The sequence below is a fragment of the Rhinopithecus bieti genome, unplaced genomic scaffold (genome assembly GCF_001698545.2).
Source record: "Rhinopithecus bieti isolate Rb0 unplaced genomic scaffold, ASM169854v2 scaffold_5019, whole genome shotgun sequence".
Taxonomy (NCBI): domain Eukaryota; kingdom Metazoa; phylum Chordata; class Mammalia; order Primates; family Cercopithecidae; genus Rhinopithecus; species Rhinopithecus bieti.
In genome coordinates, this window is record NW_016804585.1 from 204,299 (window position 1) to 217,605 (window position 13,307).

The 13,307-nt window shown below is 57.5% G+C and overlaps 2 protein-coding genes across 6 annotated transcripts in view; both read left to right on the top strand.

Annotated features, from left to right (window-relative positions):
- Positions 1-385: 385 nt before the first annotated feature.
- Positions 386-11,197, top strand: PPP1R1B (protein phosphatase 1 regulatory inhibitor subunit 1B). The gene is made up of 7 exons (XM_017869241.1): positions 386-1,221; positions 2,930-2,990; positions 3,292-3,314; positions 3,723-3,798; positions 7,629-7,832; positions 10,184-10,303; positions 10,393-11,197. Exons 1-7 carry the CDS (start codon positions 1,141-1,143, stop codon positions 10,440-10,442), a joined length of 615 nt encoding a protein of 204 aa, XP_017724730.1. The 5' UTR covers positions 386-1,140; the 3' UTR covers positions 10,443-11,197.
- Positions 11,198-11,628: 431 nt separating this feature from the next.
- The window catches only part of STARD3 (StAR related lipid transfer domain containing 3), a 28,017-nt gene continuing 26,338 nt past the window's right edge, over positions 11,629-13,307 (top strand). For 3 of the 5 annotated variants that reach the window (XM_017869242.1, XM_017869244.1, XM_017869246.1), the window contains exon 1: positions 11,629-11,805. The gene's annotated coding sequence lies outside the window, so the exon portion shown is untranslated. The remainder of the gene's footprint in view (positions 11,806-13,307) is intronic. The other 2 variants (XM_017869243.1, XM_017869245.1) reach the window with 1 other exon arrangement.

Consider the following 13,307-nt stretch of genomic DNA (forward strand, 5'->3'; position numbering starts at 1 on the left):
CTGTGGATACAGTCCCCCACTCCCTGCAAGCTGGCACACGCCTGCCCATCACCTTGACAGCCTCTGACATCCTCCCCGACACCCACACCCTCCCCCGCACACACGCAGTCCTCCCACATCCTGCCACTCACACCTGCATCTTTGACACTCTGACACACTTACACAGACACACACCACACCGACCCCCCAACACACACTCCCAGGCTATGGGCACCAAAGGGCCCCAGCACTCCCCTGCACACTCTCCCTGCCACGATGACTGACACGTGTCCTCCCACACACAACTCGGTCACACTCGATGCCTTTCCAGGACACCCCCATTCACAGCGTGACAGGCTGGTACTCTCCCCACGACCTCACAGGCCTCCCTGAAATTCCCAGTGCCAGGACCACGAAGGGGTTAAAGCCAGAGTCCTGCCTCCCCGCTGCCCCTCTCCCCCTCCCTCCCCCTTTATCCTCTCTGCTGGACGCCATCAATAATGCAGCTTCAAGTTCTGGGGAGACCGCAGGGGGCCCCCCAGCCGGCTCTCCCGGCCTTGGCTCTAACTCCCACCCTCCTCCCAGCCCCAGGAGAACACGATTCTCCGTGCTCATTGGCCAGTTTCCTCTAAGCCCTCCCTCCGAGCACCCGGGCGCCAGTCCCAGGGGGAGGGGACGGGCTGGGGACCCCAAAGCTGGGACCGGAGGGGTGAGCCTGGCAGAGGCAGCGACACAAGCGGAGAGGAGGAGAGGCTGAGGGAGGGAGGTGGAGAAGGGCGCGAGAGGCAGAGAGAGGGGAGACACGCAGACACTCAGGAGGGGAGAGACACCGAGACGCAGAGACACTCCGGAGGGGAGAGACACCGAGACGCAGAGACACCCAGGCCGGGGAGCGCGAGGGAGCGAGGCACAGACCCGGCTCAGCGAGCGCGGGGGGCGAGCCCAGAGTCCCGAGAGCCTGGGGGCGCGCCCAGCCCGGGCGCCGACCCTCCTCCCGCTCCCGCGCCCTCCCCTCGGCGGGCGCGGTATTTTTATCTGTGAGCGAACAGCCCTCCTCCTCCTCCCGCCGCACAGCCCGCCACCTGCGTGGGGGAGCCCAGCACAGACCGCCGCCGGGACCCCGAGTCGCGCTTCCCAGCCCCGCCGCCCACCCCGCGCGCCATGGACCCCAAGGACCGCAAGAAGATCCAGTTCTCGGTGCCCGCGCCCCCTAGCCAGCTCGACCCCCGCCAGGTGGAGATGGTAAGCGGCCCGCGCCTCACTCCAGCAGTGTCCCCGACACACCCCGCGGGGCTTCTTCGCACTCGCAGGGAGCTGCCCCGGCCGGACTGGCCTGGGGGTGGGCGCGCAAGGGGAGCCGGGCTCTGCCTCTGTCAGGACTGGGTGCGGGGCCGCGTGTGAAGTTAGCTGGAGACTCGTGCAACTTTTTCCCGCGGCTTCGGTCCTAATCCCGGAGCCAGAGAGTTCCTGGCAGTGAGGCTGGGGGTGCGGGGGTGGGGGGACAGGCCGATTCCAGACCGTCCGGGAGTGGGGCGTCCTTTGGTCCCAGCACAGTCCCCAAAGGGTAGTCGGTCTAATAGGCTACCACCGGGACCGCTCGCCTGGCTCCAGCCCAGAGCTGGTCAGATGTGAGCAGCGGCGGACACTGATCCTGCCACCCAGGGCGGGAGTGTGAGGTTGCGACTGGGTGACCCCACTGCCCTGTCCCTCTCTAGTCCCGCATGTGTGCCTGGGCTGGGGTCGCCAGAACCTTGCTCTGACCTCCTGCTGTCAGGCCCCAGAGCCCCAACCCCAAGGAGGGAGAGGTGACGAGTCATCACAAAGCCAGACGTCTTCCTACGGACTACTGAGTCATCCGGAGAGCCCTCTTGGGGGCTGAGGGGCTTCCAAAGTTTGGGGGGTGCTGTGACAGAGGGCTCCACTTCCCATCCCTAGTGGAGCAGGGGTCACTTGTTGCTGAGATGCAGCTGGCTCCCCACCGAGCAGTGAGGAGGGGGCCAAGTCATTGTGGGGGGAGATAGAGGGCAGGGGGTACAGTCCTGGGCCTAAGCAGCTTTGGGTAGGGAGGGTGTTGTGGGGAGCTTGGCAGGGGAGGTGGCAGTTTCAGCTTAACTCACCTGGTTCTCTTTGTGCATTTCCCTGGAGCTCAACAGGGACCTAATTAACTGACAGTTGGTCTGATTGCCAAGCTGGGAGGTGGGGTGTCAGTTGCTGGGAGTGCTCAGCACCCGCCTCCCCCCAATTCAGCTTGGCTCACGTAGCAAGGAGGGCAACTTTTTATTTCTCACAAGGCCTGGGTGAAGAGTTCTGCAACCTTACAGACACTGGCAGAGAAGCCCAAACCCAGGCCCCCAGAGAGGTCCCCCCCCAGGCCCCTGTGGGTCCCTGAGCCTCAGCTGGAGGTGGGGGATGCCTGCAGTGCCCTGGCTTGGTCTCCTTCTGAAAAGCTGGATCCAGCTTGTTTGGAGCCCTTGAACTGATCTTAGGTGGGCAGGGCCACGTGGGTGCCATGACCCGTGGGGCATCTTCCCCAGGGCCCAGCCCTGGCAGCTGCAGCTGTAGCCAGCTTTGGCTTCTGAGGTCTGATGTTTTCAGAAACTGGGGAGAGGAAGGGCCTTGGTGGGAGAAGACAGGAAGGGAAATGTCTGTTCTGGAGTGGCCATGGAGTGGGAAAGGCATGGCCTGGGAGTCGGTGACTGGGGTTTTTCTTGTCCTTTGGACTTGGTGTGCTGTGTGGCCTTGAGCACACTGCCAAACCTCTCTGAGTCCTGCTTTTTCACCTCTATAAAATGAGGGGGTTAGGAGAGCTACAGAGTTCCTTTTGGCTCTGACAGACTTTGATTCAAAGGTTCCCCGGGGACTCCAAAGCACTGTTTGTTCCCTGCTATCTGGGGTGGGGTGGGGGGAGCTGCAGGTATCTATCTTGTCACCCCTCCCTCCTTCTCCTTAGATCCGGCGCAGGAGACCAACGCCTGCCATGCTGTTCCGGCTCTCAGAGCACTCCTCGCCAGGTAGGCCCCTCCCTGCCCACTTAGCCCCTGTCCCACCCTAGCTCTGATGCCTTCCTAGGGGCCCTGCCGAAGTTCCATGAACAGGAGTCAGAGCGGGAGACTGGGGAGTGGATAAGGTCTGGGAACCCAACTCTATTGGCTTTATTTATTGACATGACACCTCCCAGCCTCAGAAGGGAGAGGGCACACTTTCCCTGTCCCCAGAGATTGAGACCCTGGGGAAAATAACTCGGATTCTTTCTCTCTCTTCCTCTTCCTCCTCACTCGTTCCGGTTTGGTTGGCTTTGGTGGCCCTCCTCAGAGGAGGAAGCCTCCCCCCACCAGGTGAGTTTCCTGGGGCAGCTGGAAGGAGGGATGCCTGGACCCTTTGGGGTGGGGTGGACGGGTGCCTGCAGTGACAACCAACCAGTATGGGGTGCCACCCAAGAGGACACATTAGCATATCAATGGGCAGTCCTCTGAGAGTGCCTCATGCCAGGTGCCACCAGCAGATCCTCCTCTGCTCAGACTCAGGGTGGAACCTCCAGGACCTAGAGTCCTGCCCTAAACCAGGCCATGGCTTATGGGGGCCCTCTCAAAGCCACAGGGTGGGGAGGCTCAGCCTAGGTGCAGGACCCATTAGCAGAGGCTAAAATCAGTCCGCTTGGGTGGCCATGGGTGGGATGGAATGGAGGGAGGGTGAAGGGAAGGGGCCTCTGCTGAGCCCCTTTAACCTGGCACTTCCCCTGGCAGAGAGCCTCAGGAGAGGGGCACCATCTCAAGTCGAAGAGACCCAACCCCTGTGCCTACACACCACCTTCGCTGAAAGGTACTATCCCCCCACCGACCTTCCTGACTGTCCCCTTGATCTCTGGAACTGGGCAGACGCTGGGGGAGCTTTTGTCAGTGGGGAGGGATTTTCTGGCCACACAGAACCCTCTGTCAGCGTGGCGCAACAACCCCACGTAAAGACCAATTTTTTCTCAGTCTGGCCTCGCAAAACACAGGAGCCCCGAGGCTGCAATGGGCAGCTGTGGGCCTTAACATCGGGTTGTGGGCTTGAAAGAAAAGAGATGGCTGGCCTAAGACAACAGCAGGCATCCGCGTGGAAGGGACTCCACCTGCAGCTCCTCTTCACCAGCCTGTGCTGGACCACATCCCACCCCTGCTCATCCAGGGCGCCTTCTCCTGTGGGCTTCACCCCTGGCCTCCCCTCCCATTTGCATCCCATTTGCACAGATCTGCACACTGGTCTCCTCTTTCCTGCTTCCCTTTCTCCATGGAAAAGCAAGCCATTCCTTTTGCACACACTTACTGAACACCTAGTATATGCCACGCCGAGTTGGTGGGCACTGGGCAGAATAAGACGAGTCAGATTTGGTCCCTGCCTTTGCCTCAAAGGGTCAGGGAGGGGCCAAGAAAGGTGGCTCACACCCGAAATTCCAGCACTTTGGGAGGCCAAGACGGGAGGACTGCTTGAGCCTAGGAGTTCGAGACCAGCCTGGGCAATACAGTGAGACCCCCATCTCTATGAAAAATTTAAAAAGCGAGCTAAGTGGGCCTGGCACGGTGGCTCACGCCTGCAATCCCAGCACTTTGAGAGGCCGAGGCGGGCAGATCACCTGAGGTCGGGAGTTTGAGACCAGCATGACCAACATGGAGAAACCCCGTCTCTATTAAAAATACAAAATTAGCTGGGCGTGGTGGCGCATTCCTGTAATCCCAGCTGCTCGGGAGACTGAGGCAGGAGAATCACTTGAACCTGGGAGGCAGAGGTTGTGGTGAGCCGAGATTGTGCCATTGCACTCCAGTCTTGGCAAAAAGAGCAAAACTCCATCTCAAGAAAAAAAAAAAAAAGTGAGCTAAGTATAGAGGTGCGCACCTGTAGTCCCAGATACTTGGGAGGCTGAGGCACGAGGACTGCTTGATCCTAGAAGTTTGAGGCTGCAGTGAGCTATGATCGCAACACTGTGTTCCAGCCTGGGCTACAGAGTGAGATCCTGTCTCAGGAAAAAATAATAATTTTAAAAAAGGGTCAAAGAAGGTACACAAAGATGTTTAAGCTTGGATTTGAAGGATCATAGGAATTTAACAGGCAGTCAAGGGCATCCCAGGTCCAGGAAGACGGAAGAAGGTGTGCAAAGAAAAGGAGATGCGAGTCAGAGGAGTACTTTTGGGCCAACCTGGAAGAGGCTTGGTTTCTAGTCAGGGAGCTGGGGAGATACACCTGAAGGAGATAGGAGGCCCTCTTCCTGACTAAGCCCTGATGCCTACCAACCCCCACCTCAACTCCTGCCTGGGGCTCTTCCTGCCCAGCCAGCCCCGTCCGGAAGTTGGGAGGGAGAGCTACTGGAAGAGTATGCTGGGAACTGCTTCGGTGGAGGGTTTAATAAGTTCCCAGCACCAGCCAAGGTCAACAGGTGTACCTGTCAGCCCACTTGCCAGGGTTGGGAACAAAGAGGACAGGCTGGGAAGGGAGGAGAGAAGGGAAGGGGTTATTTCACTTTCCCCAGTACAGGAAAACGAAAGGTCAGAGCTGCAGCAAGTGGGCAGTGTGGCTCAGCATCCAGAAGGACCTCCCCACCTAGAGGGGTGCGTGGAAGGCCCCAAAGCAGGCATGAGAGAGAAAGTGGCATCTTCTCAGGAGAGAATTTAAGAAACCCCTCTCCCTCCCACCTTGGGCTGGGCAGGGAGAGGCTGGGTGGATGTGAGGGGAAGACCTGGCTCTTGACTACCAGCATGGGGGAGCAGGCCGGGATGAAGATGTTAGGGCCAGGGTGCTACCATGCACCATGCAGTGGCCAAAAATGTGCACCCCCCAACTGCCCCTTTAGACCACATCTTAGGAGAGTCCAGGTGAGTAGAGGCAGGGAAGAGGAAAGGGATCAAGAGCTGGGAGGCCAGTCTGGGGCTAGGCTGGGGACCTTCAAGCTGAAAAAGGGAGACTTGGGATGGGGGGAGTTCAGGCTCCCACAGAGTGGGGCAGAGAAGGAGACAGCCTGGAAGGAGTGATGGGGAGACCCCAGAGAGCCCAGGATGCATGAGGGAGGTGGGGGAGACAAGGGAGGCTCACGGGGCACCAGCGCAGGTGCTGCACACACCTTCTCTTGTCACTGTGGCTCACGAAGTGAACTCTCCTCCCCCGCTGGGGGAGAAGGAAGCTGCCTGGGCTGCCACCTGCTCTCCTGCCTTACCTCCCCCCACAGCCTTCATGGATCCTTCTCTACCAGGAGGGCACTGTTTTGTAGGCTTCGGTCCCTTTGTGGGCAAGGGAAGGTGCCTGGCAGGGTTGGGGCTTGTCAGGGAAGAATCGACGGCCCTGGAGAGAGGGCACAGCACTAAATCTTGGCTTGAGGGGTGTACTCCAAGGTCGGAGCTCTCACACTTGGCTCAAAATGAAGCTCCGCTGCGTCCCCAAGGTCAGGGCAAGGTGATTTATTGTGCTTTTATTGCCTGGATAGCTTGCCCAGAGCCAGCAGGAGGTACTGGGCTGGGAGCTGGGGGCTGGGTGGGGCAGCGGGCACATACAAAGCACCCTCTGTGCCTGTCCCCGAGTTGGCAGGAGCACGGCACCCTGCTCACTGTGCCGGAGGTTTCCAGCCTGGCCCTACCCCCCTGGGCCTTCTGAGGGGAGGGGCCACTGGCGGACCAACAAGGAGCTGCAGCAACTCCCCATCCCCCCACCCCCAGCCCCTCCTCAGCACCTTGTCTGTGGCCTGGGAACTTTGTGTCCCATATGCTCTAAGATCCCGCCACCTCCTGCAGCCTCTCCTCAGTGGCCCCTCAACCTCTGCCATCCCCCAGAACCCCTGGCCCTGGCCCCTTTCTCTAACCCCTTGCTCCTTTCCATCTTTTGGAAACTTCTTTCCAGCTGCCCACACTGTTCCCTTCCCAGCCCTATCTGAGCAGGTCTTTGGAGGCTGGGGGGTTGCTTTCTAGGTCACCGCAGAGGGAGCTGGGAACCTGGGGATGTGGGTCAAGATTGTGGGGGCCGCATCTGAGCACGCCGCATCCCCAGGCACAGACTGCACTGGTTGCAGACTATTATGTCCTCAGCCTCAGAATTGTTCTGTCCCTTGGAGCCCGGGGCAGGAGTATGTGGATTGGCATCTATGACTGGGCAGTGCCAGGGAGTGGGGACTATGCACCACATGGGAGGTAGGATCAGGGTAAGCAGTGAGCCCTCAGCAGGCTGGGCACCCCCAAGAAATGGAAAGTGGCAGATCCCCAGGCCCTGGTCCATATGCCCTGTGCCTTTTGCCTGGGCTTGAAGCTGGGAGATGCTGTCTCCAGTACTGGGTACTTGGCAAATCAAGCTCTCCAGCCAGGGAATGTTAAGCTGCTGCTGTGCCCGCCTGGTCTTGCCCAACCTGGTGCCCTATGGTGTGGGGGAGCTGCCTGGTGGCAGCCTCCTGGGGGCTAGCATCTTGGGACAGCTTGAGAGCCAAACATGATCAAATCTACCCCTGGCTGCCTCTGCCCTGGTCTGACCCCCATCAGGCTGACCTGTAACCTTTGGCCTTTGAACTTGGGCCCCTGAGGGGGTATTCTCTGCCCCAGGCCTATGGGAAGGAGGCTGGGGGCTGGGCCACACACTATCTCCAGATCCATGGGCTGTGTCTGGCTGACCCTTGCCTTCCTGGGTCCCCTCTGGGCCAGCTGTGCAGCGCATTGCTGAGTCTCACCTACAGTCTATCAGCAATTTGAATGAGAACCAGGCCTCAGAGGAGGAGGATGAGCTGGGGGAGCTTCGGGAGCTGGGTTATCCAAGAGAGGAAGATGAGGAGGAAGAGGAGGAGGATGAAGAAGAGGAGGAAGAAGAGGACAGCCAGGCTGAAGTCCTGAAGGTCATCAGGCAGTCTGGTAAGCTGAAGGGCCTGTGACATGTGGGTTCGGTGTGGGTCCTCCTTGAGTATATGGGGACGTCCCCTTCTAATTTAGTGTCTCATACACGCAAACTGTAGTGACACCACAGGGGCCTCCCTGTCTTCTCGCTCCATGGGGTGCCTCGCACTCAGACCTACCTGAGACATGGGCTTCCTCCATCCTTGGCTCAGTCCTTCTCCCAATCTGGTTTTCCCTAATAATTCCTCTCTTCCCTGGGAATTAAGGCCCAGGCCGTTTGGGGTTTGAGGCTAGAGCCAAAAAAGGACTTCCCACCTATGGTAGTAAGGGGGTGCGAGGACATTCAGGGATGGAGGACCAAGAGAGTCCAACACCCCCGTCACCTGCATTTCACCTGCATTTTTGAACCTAGGATGTGGTCTCTGCTGGGATGCAGAGGGCTGCCTGATTTATTTGCCCACTCCAGGATTGTTAGGTCTGTTTCTCCTTTTTCCTTCCTAGGATGGAGTGGGAGGGTGCCCTCTAGTGTCTAGATGTAGAATTTAAAATTCAAGAACCAATCCTGTCTTCTGCATCTCCAGCCTCAGCTGCCTGGGAGAGGGGCCAGGGAGGGGCCTAATACCTGTAACAGAAGGCCTCTAAGCCAGATGTCCACAAAAGGTCCCAGGCTGGGCCTGGCGCGGTGGCTCAAGCCTGTAATCCCAGCACTTTGGGAGGCCGAGACGGGCGGATCACGAGGTCAGGAGATTGAGACCATCCTGGCTAACACGGTGAAACCCCGTCTCTACTAAAAATTACAAAAAACTAGCCGGGTGAGGTGGCGGGCGCCTGTAGTCCCAGCTACTCGGGAGGCTGAGGCAGGAGAATGGCGTAAACCTGGGAGGCGGAGCTTGCAGTGAGGTGAGATCCGGCCACTGCACTCCAGCCTGGGCTACAGAGCGAGACTCTGTCTCAAAAAAAAAAAAAAAAAAAAAAAAAAAAGGTCCCAGGCTGGATGTGGTGGCTCACACCTGTAGTCCCAGCACTTTGGGAGGCTGAGGCAGGCAGATCAATCGATGAGTCCAGGAGATCGAGACCATCCCTGGCTAACGGGTAGTGAAACCCCATCTCTATAAAAATATAAAGAAAATTAGCTTGGCGTAGAGTGACAAGTGAGCCATGTAATTCTAGCTACTAATCGGGAGGCTGAGCAGGAAGAAATCACTTTGAACCAGGGGAGGCGGAGGGTTGCAGTGAGCCGAAATCATGCCACTGCATTCCAGCCTGGGCGACAGAGCGAGACTCTGTCTCAAAAAACAACAAAAAAAAATGTCCCAAGGCCCAGAGATTTTCTAGGCAGGAAGATTTCACCCCCTTCCATGGTGGTTTCTTCCATGCCTGGCCATGGAAGGCTGCGCCACATCTGTCCCTCCTAGGGTACATTAAACTGTTTAGTCTCATTATTTATGGGAATACTAAAGAGTCAACCACCCCTACTAGAAGCTGTCAGCTCTTCCACGCAAACAAAACGTCTTGGGCCTCCTGCCTGCCTATCTGGCAGTGAGGGCATTGGCCATGGGGGCAAAAGCTGTTGCTGGGCTTCAGGCCCTTTGTGGGCAAGAGACAGCTGGAAGAGCTGAATCAGTTCCTACTGAGACCCCTCCAAAACAGTGGAAGAGGGGTGAGAGGAGACTGTTCCCTCAGGAAAAACAGCAAGTGGCTGGGCGCAGTGGCTCATGCCTGTAATCCCAGCACTTTGGGATGCCAAGGCCAGCGGATCACTTGAGGTCTGGAGTTCAAGACCAGTCCGGCCAACATGGTGAAACCTCGTCTGTAATAAAAATTCAAAAATTAGCCAGGCACGGTGGCACGCACCTGTAATCCCAGCTGCTTGGGAGGCTGAGGCAGGAGAATCCCCTGAACCTGGGAGGTGGAGGTTGCAGGGAGCTGAGATTGCACCACTGCACTCCAGCCTGGGCAACAGAGTGAGACTCCATCTCAAAAACAAAAACCAAAAAGAAACAAACAAAAACAAAAGCAGCAGGGCACTGGCTCAGATGACAGCCCTATGATGGGGCAATATAAACCACCACGACTCCTAGTGGCTCCTGGGTGCTGGCGCTGGGCTGGGCAAGGTATTCACTATTACATCTTGTTTAAGGTAATCTACACAATTTCCCCCTTACTATTTCCTTCAGAAAGGTACTAACTGACTTACGTAAGTCATATGGCTAGTCGCTGGGAGAGCTGTTCTAGCCCAGTGCTCTCTCCATGCTGCCATGATGCCCCTGGAAAGCTTCACCTCAGCCATCAGAGACTTAGCTCACACTCCAGGACAGCCAGATGGATATGCGGAGCCTGTGTTCTTATCTCCTCTTTCCCATTCCCAGCTGGGCAAAAGACAACCTGTGGCCAGGGTCTGGAGGGGCCCTGGGAGCGCCCACCCCCTCTGGATGAGCCCGAGAGAGATGGAAGCTCTGAGGACCAAGTGGAAGACCCAGCTCTAAGTGGTGAGGCTTGGGAGTGTGGAATGGGGAGGCGGGGCTGGGTTCTCGGGGGATGGGGCCAGGCCCTCAGTGTCTCTCTGCTTGCCTTTCAGAGCCTGGGGAGGAACCTCAGCGCCCTTCCCCCTCTGAGCCTGGCACATAAGCACCCAGCCTGCATCTCCCAGGAGGAAGTGGAGGGGACATCGCTGTTCCCCAGAAACCCACTCTGTCCTCACCCTGTTTTGTGCCCTTTCCCTCGCCTGCTAGGGCTGCGGCTTCTGACTTCTAGAAGACTAAGGCTGGTCTGTGTTTGCTTGTTTGCCCACCTTTGGCTGATGCCCAGGGATCCTGGGCACTTGCTGCCTGATGCCTACCCCTGCCAGTCATTCCTCCACTCACCCAGTGGGAGGTGGGATGTGAGACAGCGCGCACTGGAAAATCCAGAAAACCGGGAACAGGGATTTGCCCTTCACAATTCTCCCCAGATCCTCTCCCCTGGACACCGGAGACCCACAGGGCAGGACCCTAAGATCTGGGGAAAGGAGGTCCTGAGAACCTTGAGGTACCCTTAGATCCTTTCCCATCCACTCTCCTATGGAGGATTCCAAGTCACCATTTCTCTCACCGGCTTCTACCAGGGTCCAGGACTAAGGCGTTTTTCTCCACAGCCTCAACATTTTGGGAGTCTTCCCTTAATCACCTTGCTCCTCTTGGGTGCCTGGAAGATGGACTGGCCGAGACTTCTTTGTTGCGTTTTGTGCTTTGATGCCAGGAATGCCGCCTAGTATATATCCCCAGTGGGGCACATGGTAGGGGGCGCCAGGTTTTCCTTGTCCCCCAGTTGCTCTGCCCCTTCCCCTTTTTCCCTGACTCCAGGCTTGAACCCCTCCCGTGCTGTAATAAATCTTTGTAAATAACTGTGCTGAGACTCCTCTTTCAGGGGAAGCGGGAGGAAAAGGGAGGTCATGGGGCATCCTGGTAGGGAAGACCAGTGGTCAACCAAAGGTTAGGGTTTTGACCCTACTGTCCAGTCCTCTAGTCTAGGAGTCTTTCTGCAGACAGCAGGCTCGGGGCACTCAGAGGAAGAACCACAGGAGTTCCAGCTCCTGCTTGGATAGCTGAAGGAGGCAGGTGGGGTGGGTGGGGTGGGGAAGTCCTTCTCGAGTAACTGGATTCCTCCAAAGATTCCCCCATCCCCACAGGGCTCCCCTCGGGAAATGCCCCTTTTTCCCTCAGAGCCAGGCCTGTGTGGCCTAATAACTACGGCCCTGGTGTTCTTTCCACTCCCCTACCCTTAAGTTTGACTCCGGCCTTCGCGCCGGCTTCTGCGCAGGGGCAGGGCTGGAGGCGGGGCGAAGGGGCGGAACCGCATGCGGACGCACGTACCGCTTCGCTCTCGGGGGCAGACTCAGCGGCGGAAGTGGCGCCGCTGGAAGATCTTCTTCCGCTCTGAGGAGCTACTGAGGCTGCGGAGCCGGACTGCGGCTGGGGCGGGAAGAGCCGGGGCCGTGGCTGACATGGAGCAGGTGGGTCCCGGAGCGGTCGCTGGGAGCGGGTGGCGTGAGAGAACCGTCTCCCGCTGGTCGAACCCGCTTCCCCATCCGCTGCCTATGCTGGGTTCCATCCGACCCTTCCCACACCCGCTGCGTCTCAGGTTCCGCCCCCTTCCTCTGCCTGGCCTCGCTCCGCCCCGCGCGGGTCGGGGTCTCCAGCACTGACTCTTGGCGACCCCGCCTATCCTGGGGAGCCCGGGGAGGGCGTTCGGGATCTCATTCCAAAACCTCCGTCTTAACTGAGGAGAGAGGCGAGGGGAAGGTGTCTGAGTGTTACGAGCAGGGGCAGGTATGGGGAGGGGTCGGAATCTGGAATGAGAGGAAAACATCTACGCATTCCGGTAGGTCTGCGTCTCAGTGTCATCCCCTGTCTCCCCAACTTCCTTTGGAAACGGCTGTGAATAACTTCCTAATTGGTATTAAAAGGGCCCTTTAAAGTCGTCAGTTCTTAGAGGTCCATAGTACCATTGACACTCATTCCTAATGACACGTTCCCCCACCCCACCCCTGTTTTGGCTTAGTCAGTGTCTCCTGGTTTTCTTCCTACCGCTCTGACAGTCGGTCAGAAGTCCCGCTTCACGTTTTCTTCTGTCACCCAACTCCTCGCTCTGTACACTGAATCTCAGTGGTCTCATTTACCCCGACGGCTTCAGCTTTACGCCAATTAAATACCCGGATCCACATCTTCAGCGCAGCCCTTCCCTGGAGCTCTACGCTTGCCTATCCAGCGGCCATTGGGACAGCTCTGCTTCACGTGGAGCTCACCGGGTCCAAACTTGAACTGGTCTTTTACGTGCAGATTAATTCTTCCTCTACCCCAACCCAGGCGGAAATCTGGTAATTACCTTACACTTTCTCCTCTCTTTCAAGTCCCACATCTTAAAAGTGACCTAGTACTGCCAACTTCGTGAACATCCTTCACACTGGACCCACTCCATCTCTTCTGTTACCACGCTGTTGATGTGTTGTCAATTCCCAACAGTCCAGCCCTGGCAGCTTGCAACCCCGTCTCCAAACTGGAACTTTTGTGATCCTTTTAGAACACAAGTCTGATGGTGCCAATTCCTTGCTGATAACCTTTTTCTGGCTTTCTGTTGCCTATGTGCTGAACGCCTAGCACAATTTACACGGCTCTCTGTGATCTGACCTAGCAGTCTCCTATGTGCACCCTAAGGTCCAGTAATATGGCACTGCAGCATGTGCCATGCCTACCCTTGCTGTTCATATCTTCATCATCTTTGCACACACCAGCCCCCGCTGCTTGAAAACCTCCTCCTCTTGTCTGCTGAGCTACCTTCTACAGGTTTTTCAGCGCAGGCAGCACTGCACACCCCCAACCCCCAAAGTTAATTGCCCCTCTGTCCTGTAGCACCCTGTCCATAATAGCATAGTAGCTGAGAATACAGACTCCTGGATCAGACTGCCTGGGTTCTGACCTGTTTGGTGACCTTGATGAAGTCAGTTGCGCAATTTCC

Bases quoted from the DNA above. Each gene is read 5' to 3' on its own strand.
- PPP1R1B (XM_017869241.1), top strand. From the start codon at position 1,141: ATGGACCCCAAGGACCGCAAGAAGATCCAGTTCTCGGTGCCCGCGCCC. The intron at 1,222-2,929 runs GTAAGCGGCCCG...CCTTCTCCTTAG, and splicing joins ACCCCCGCCAGGTGGAGATG to ATCCGGCGCAGGAGACCAAC. The intron at 3,315-3,722 runs GTGAGTTTCCTG...TTCCCCTGGCAG, and splicing joins AGGAAGCCTCCCCCCACCAG to AGAGCCTCAGGAGAGGGGCA.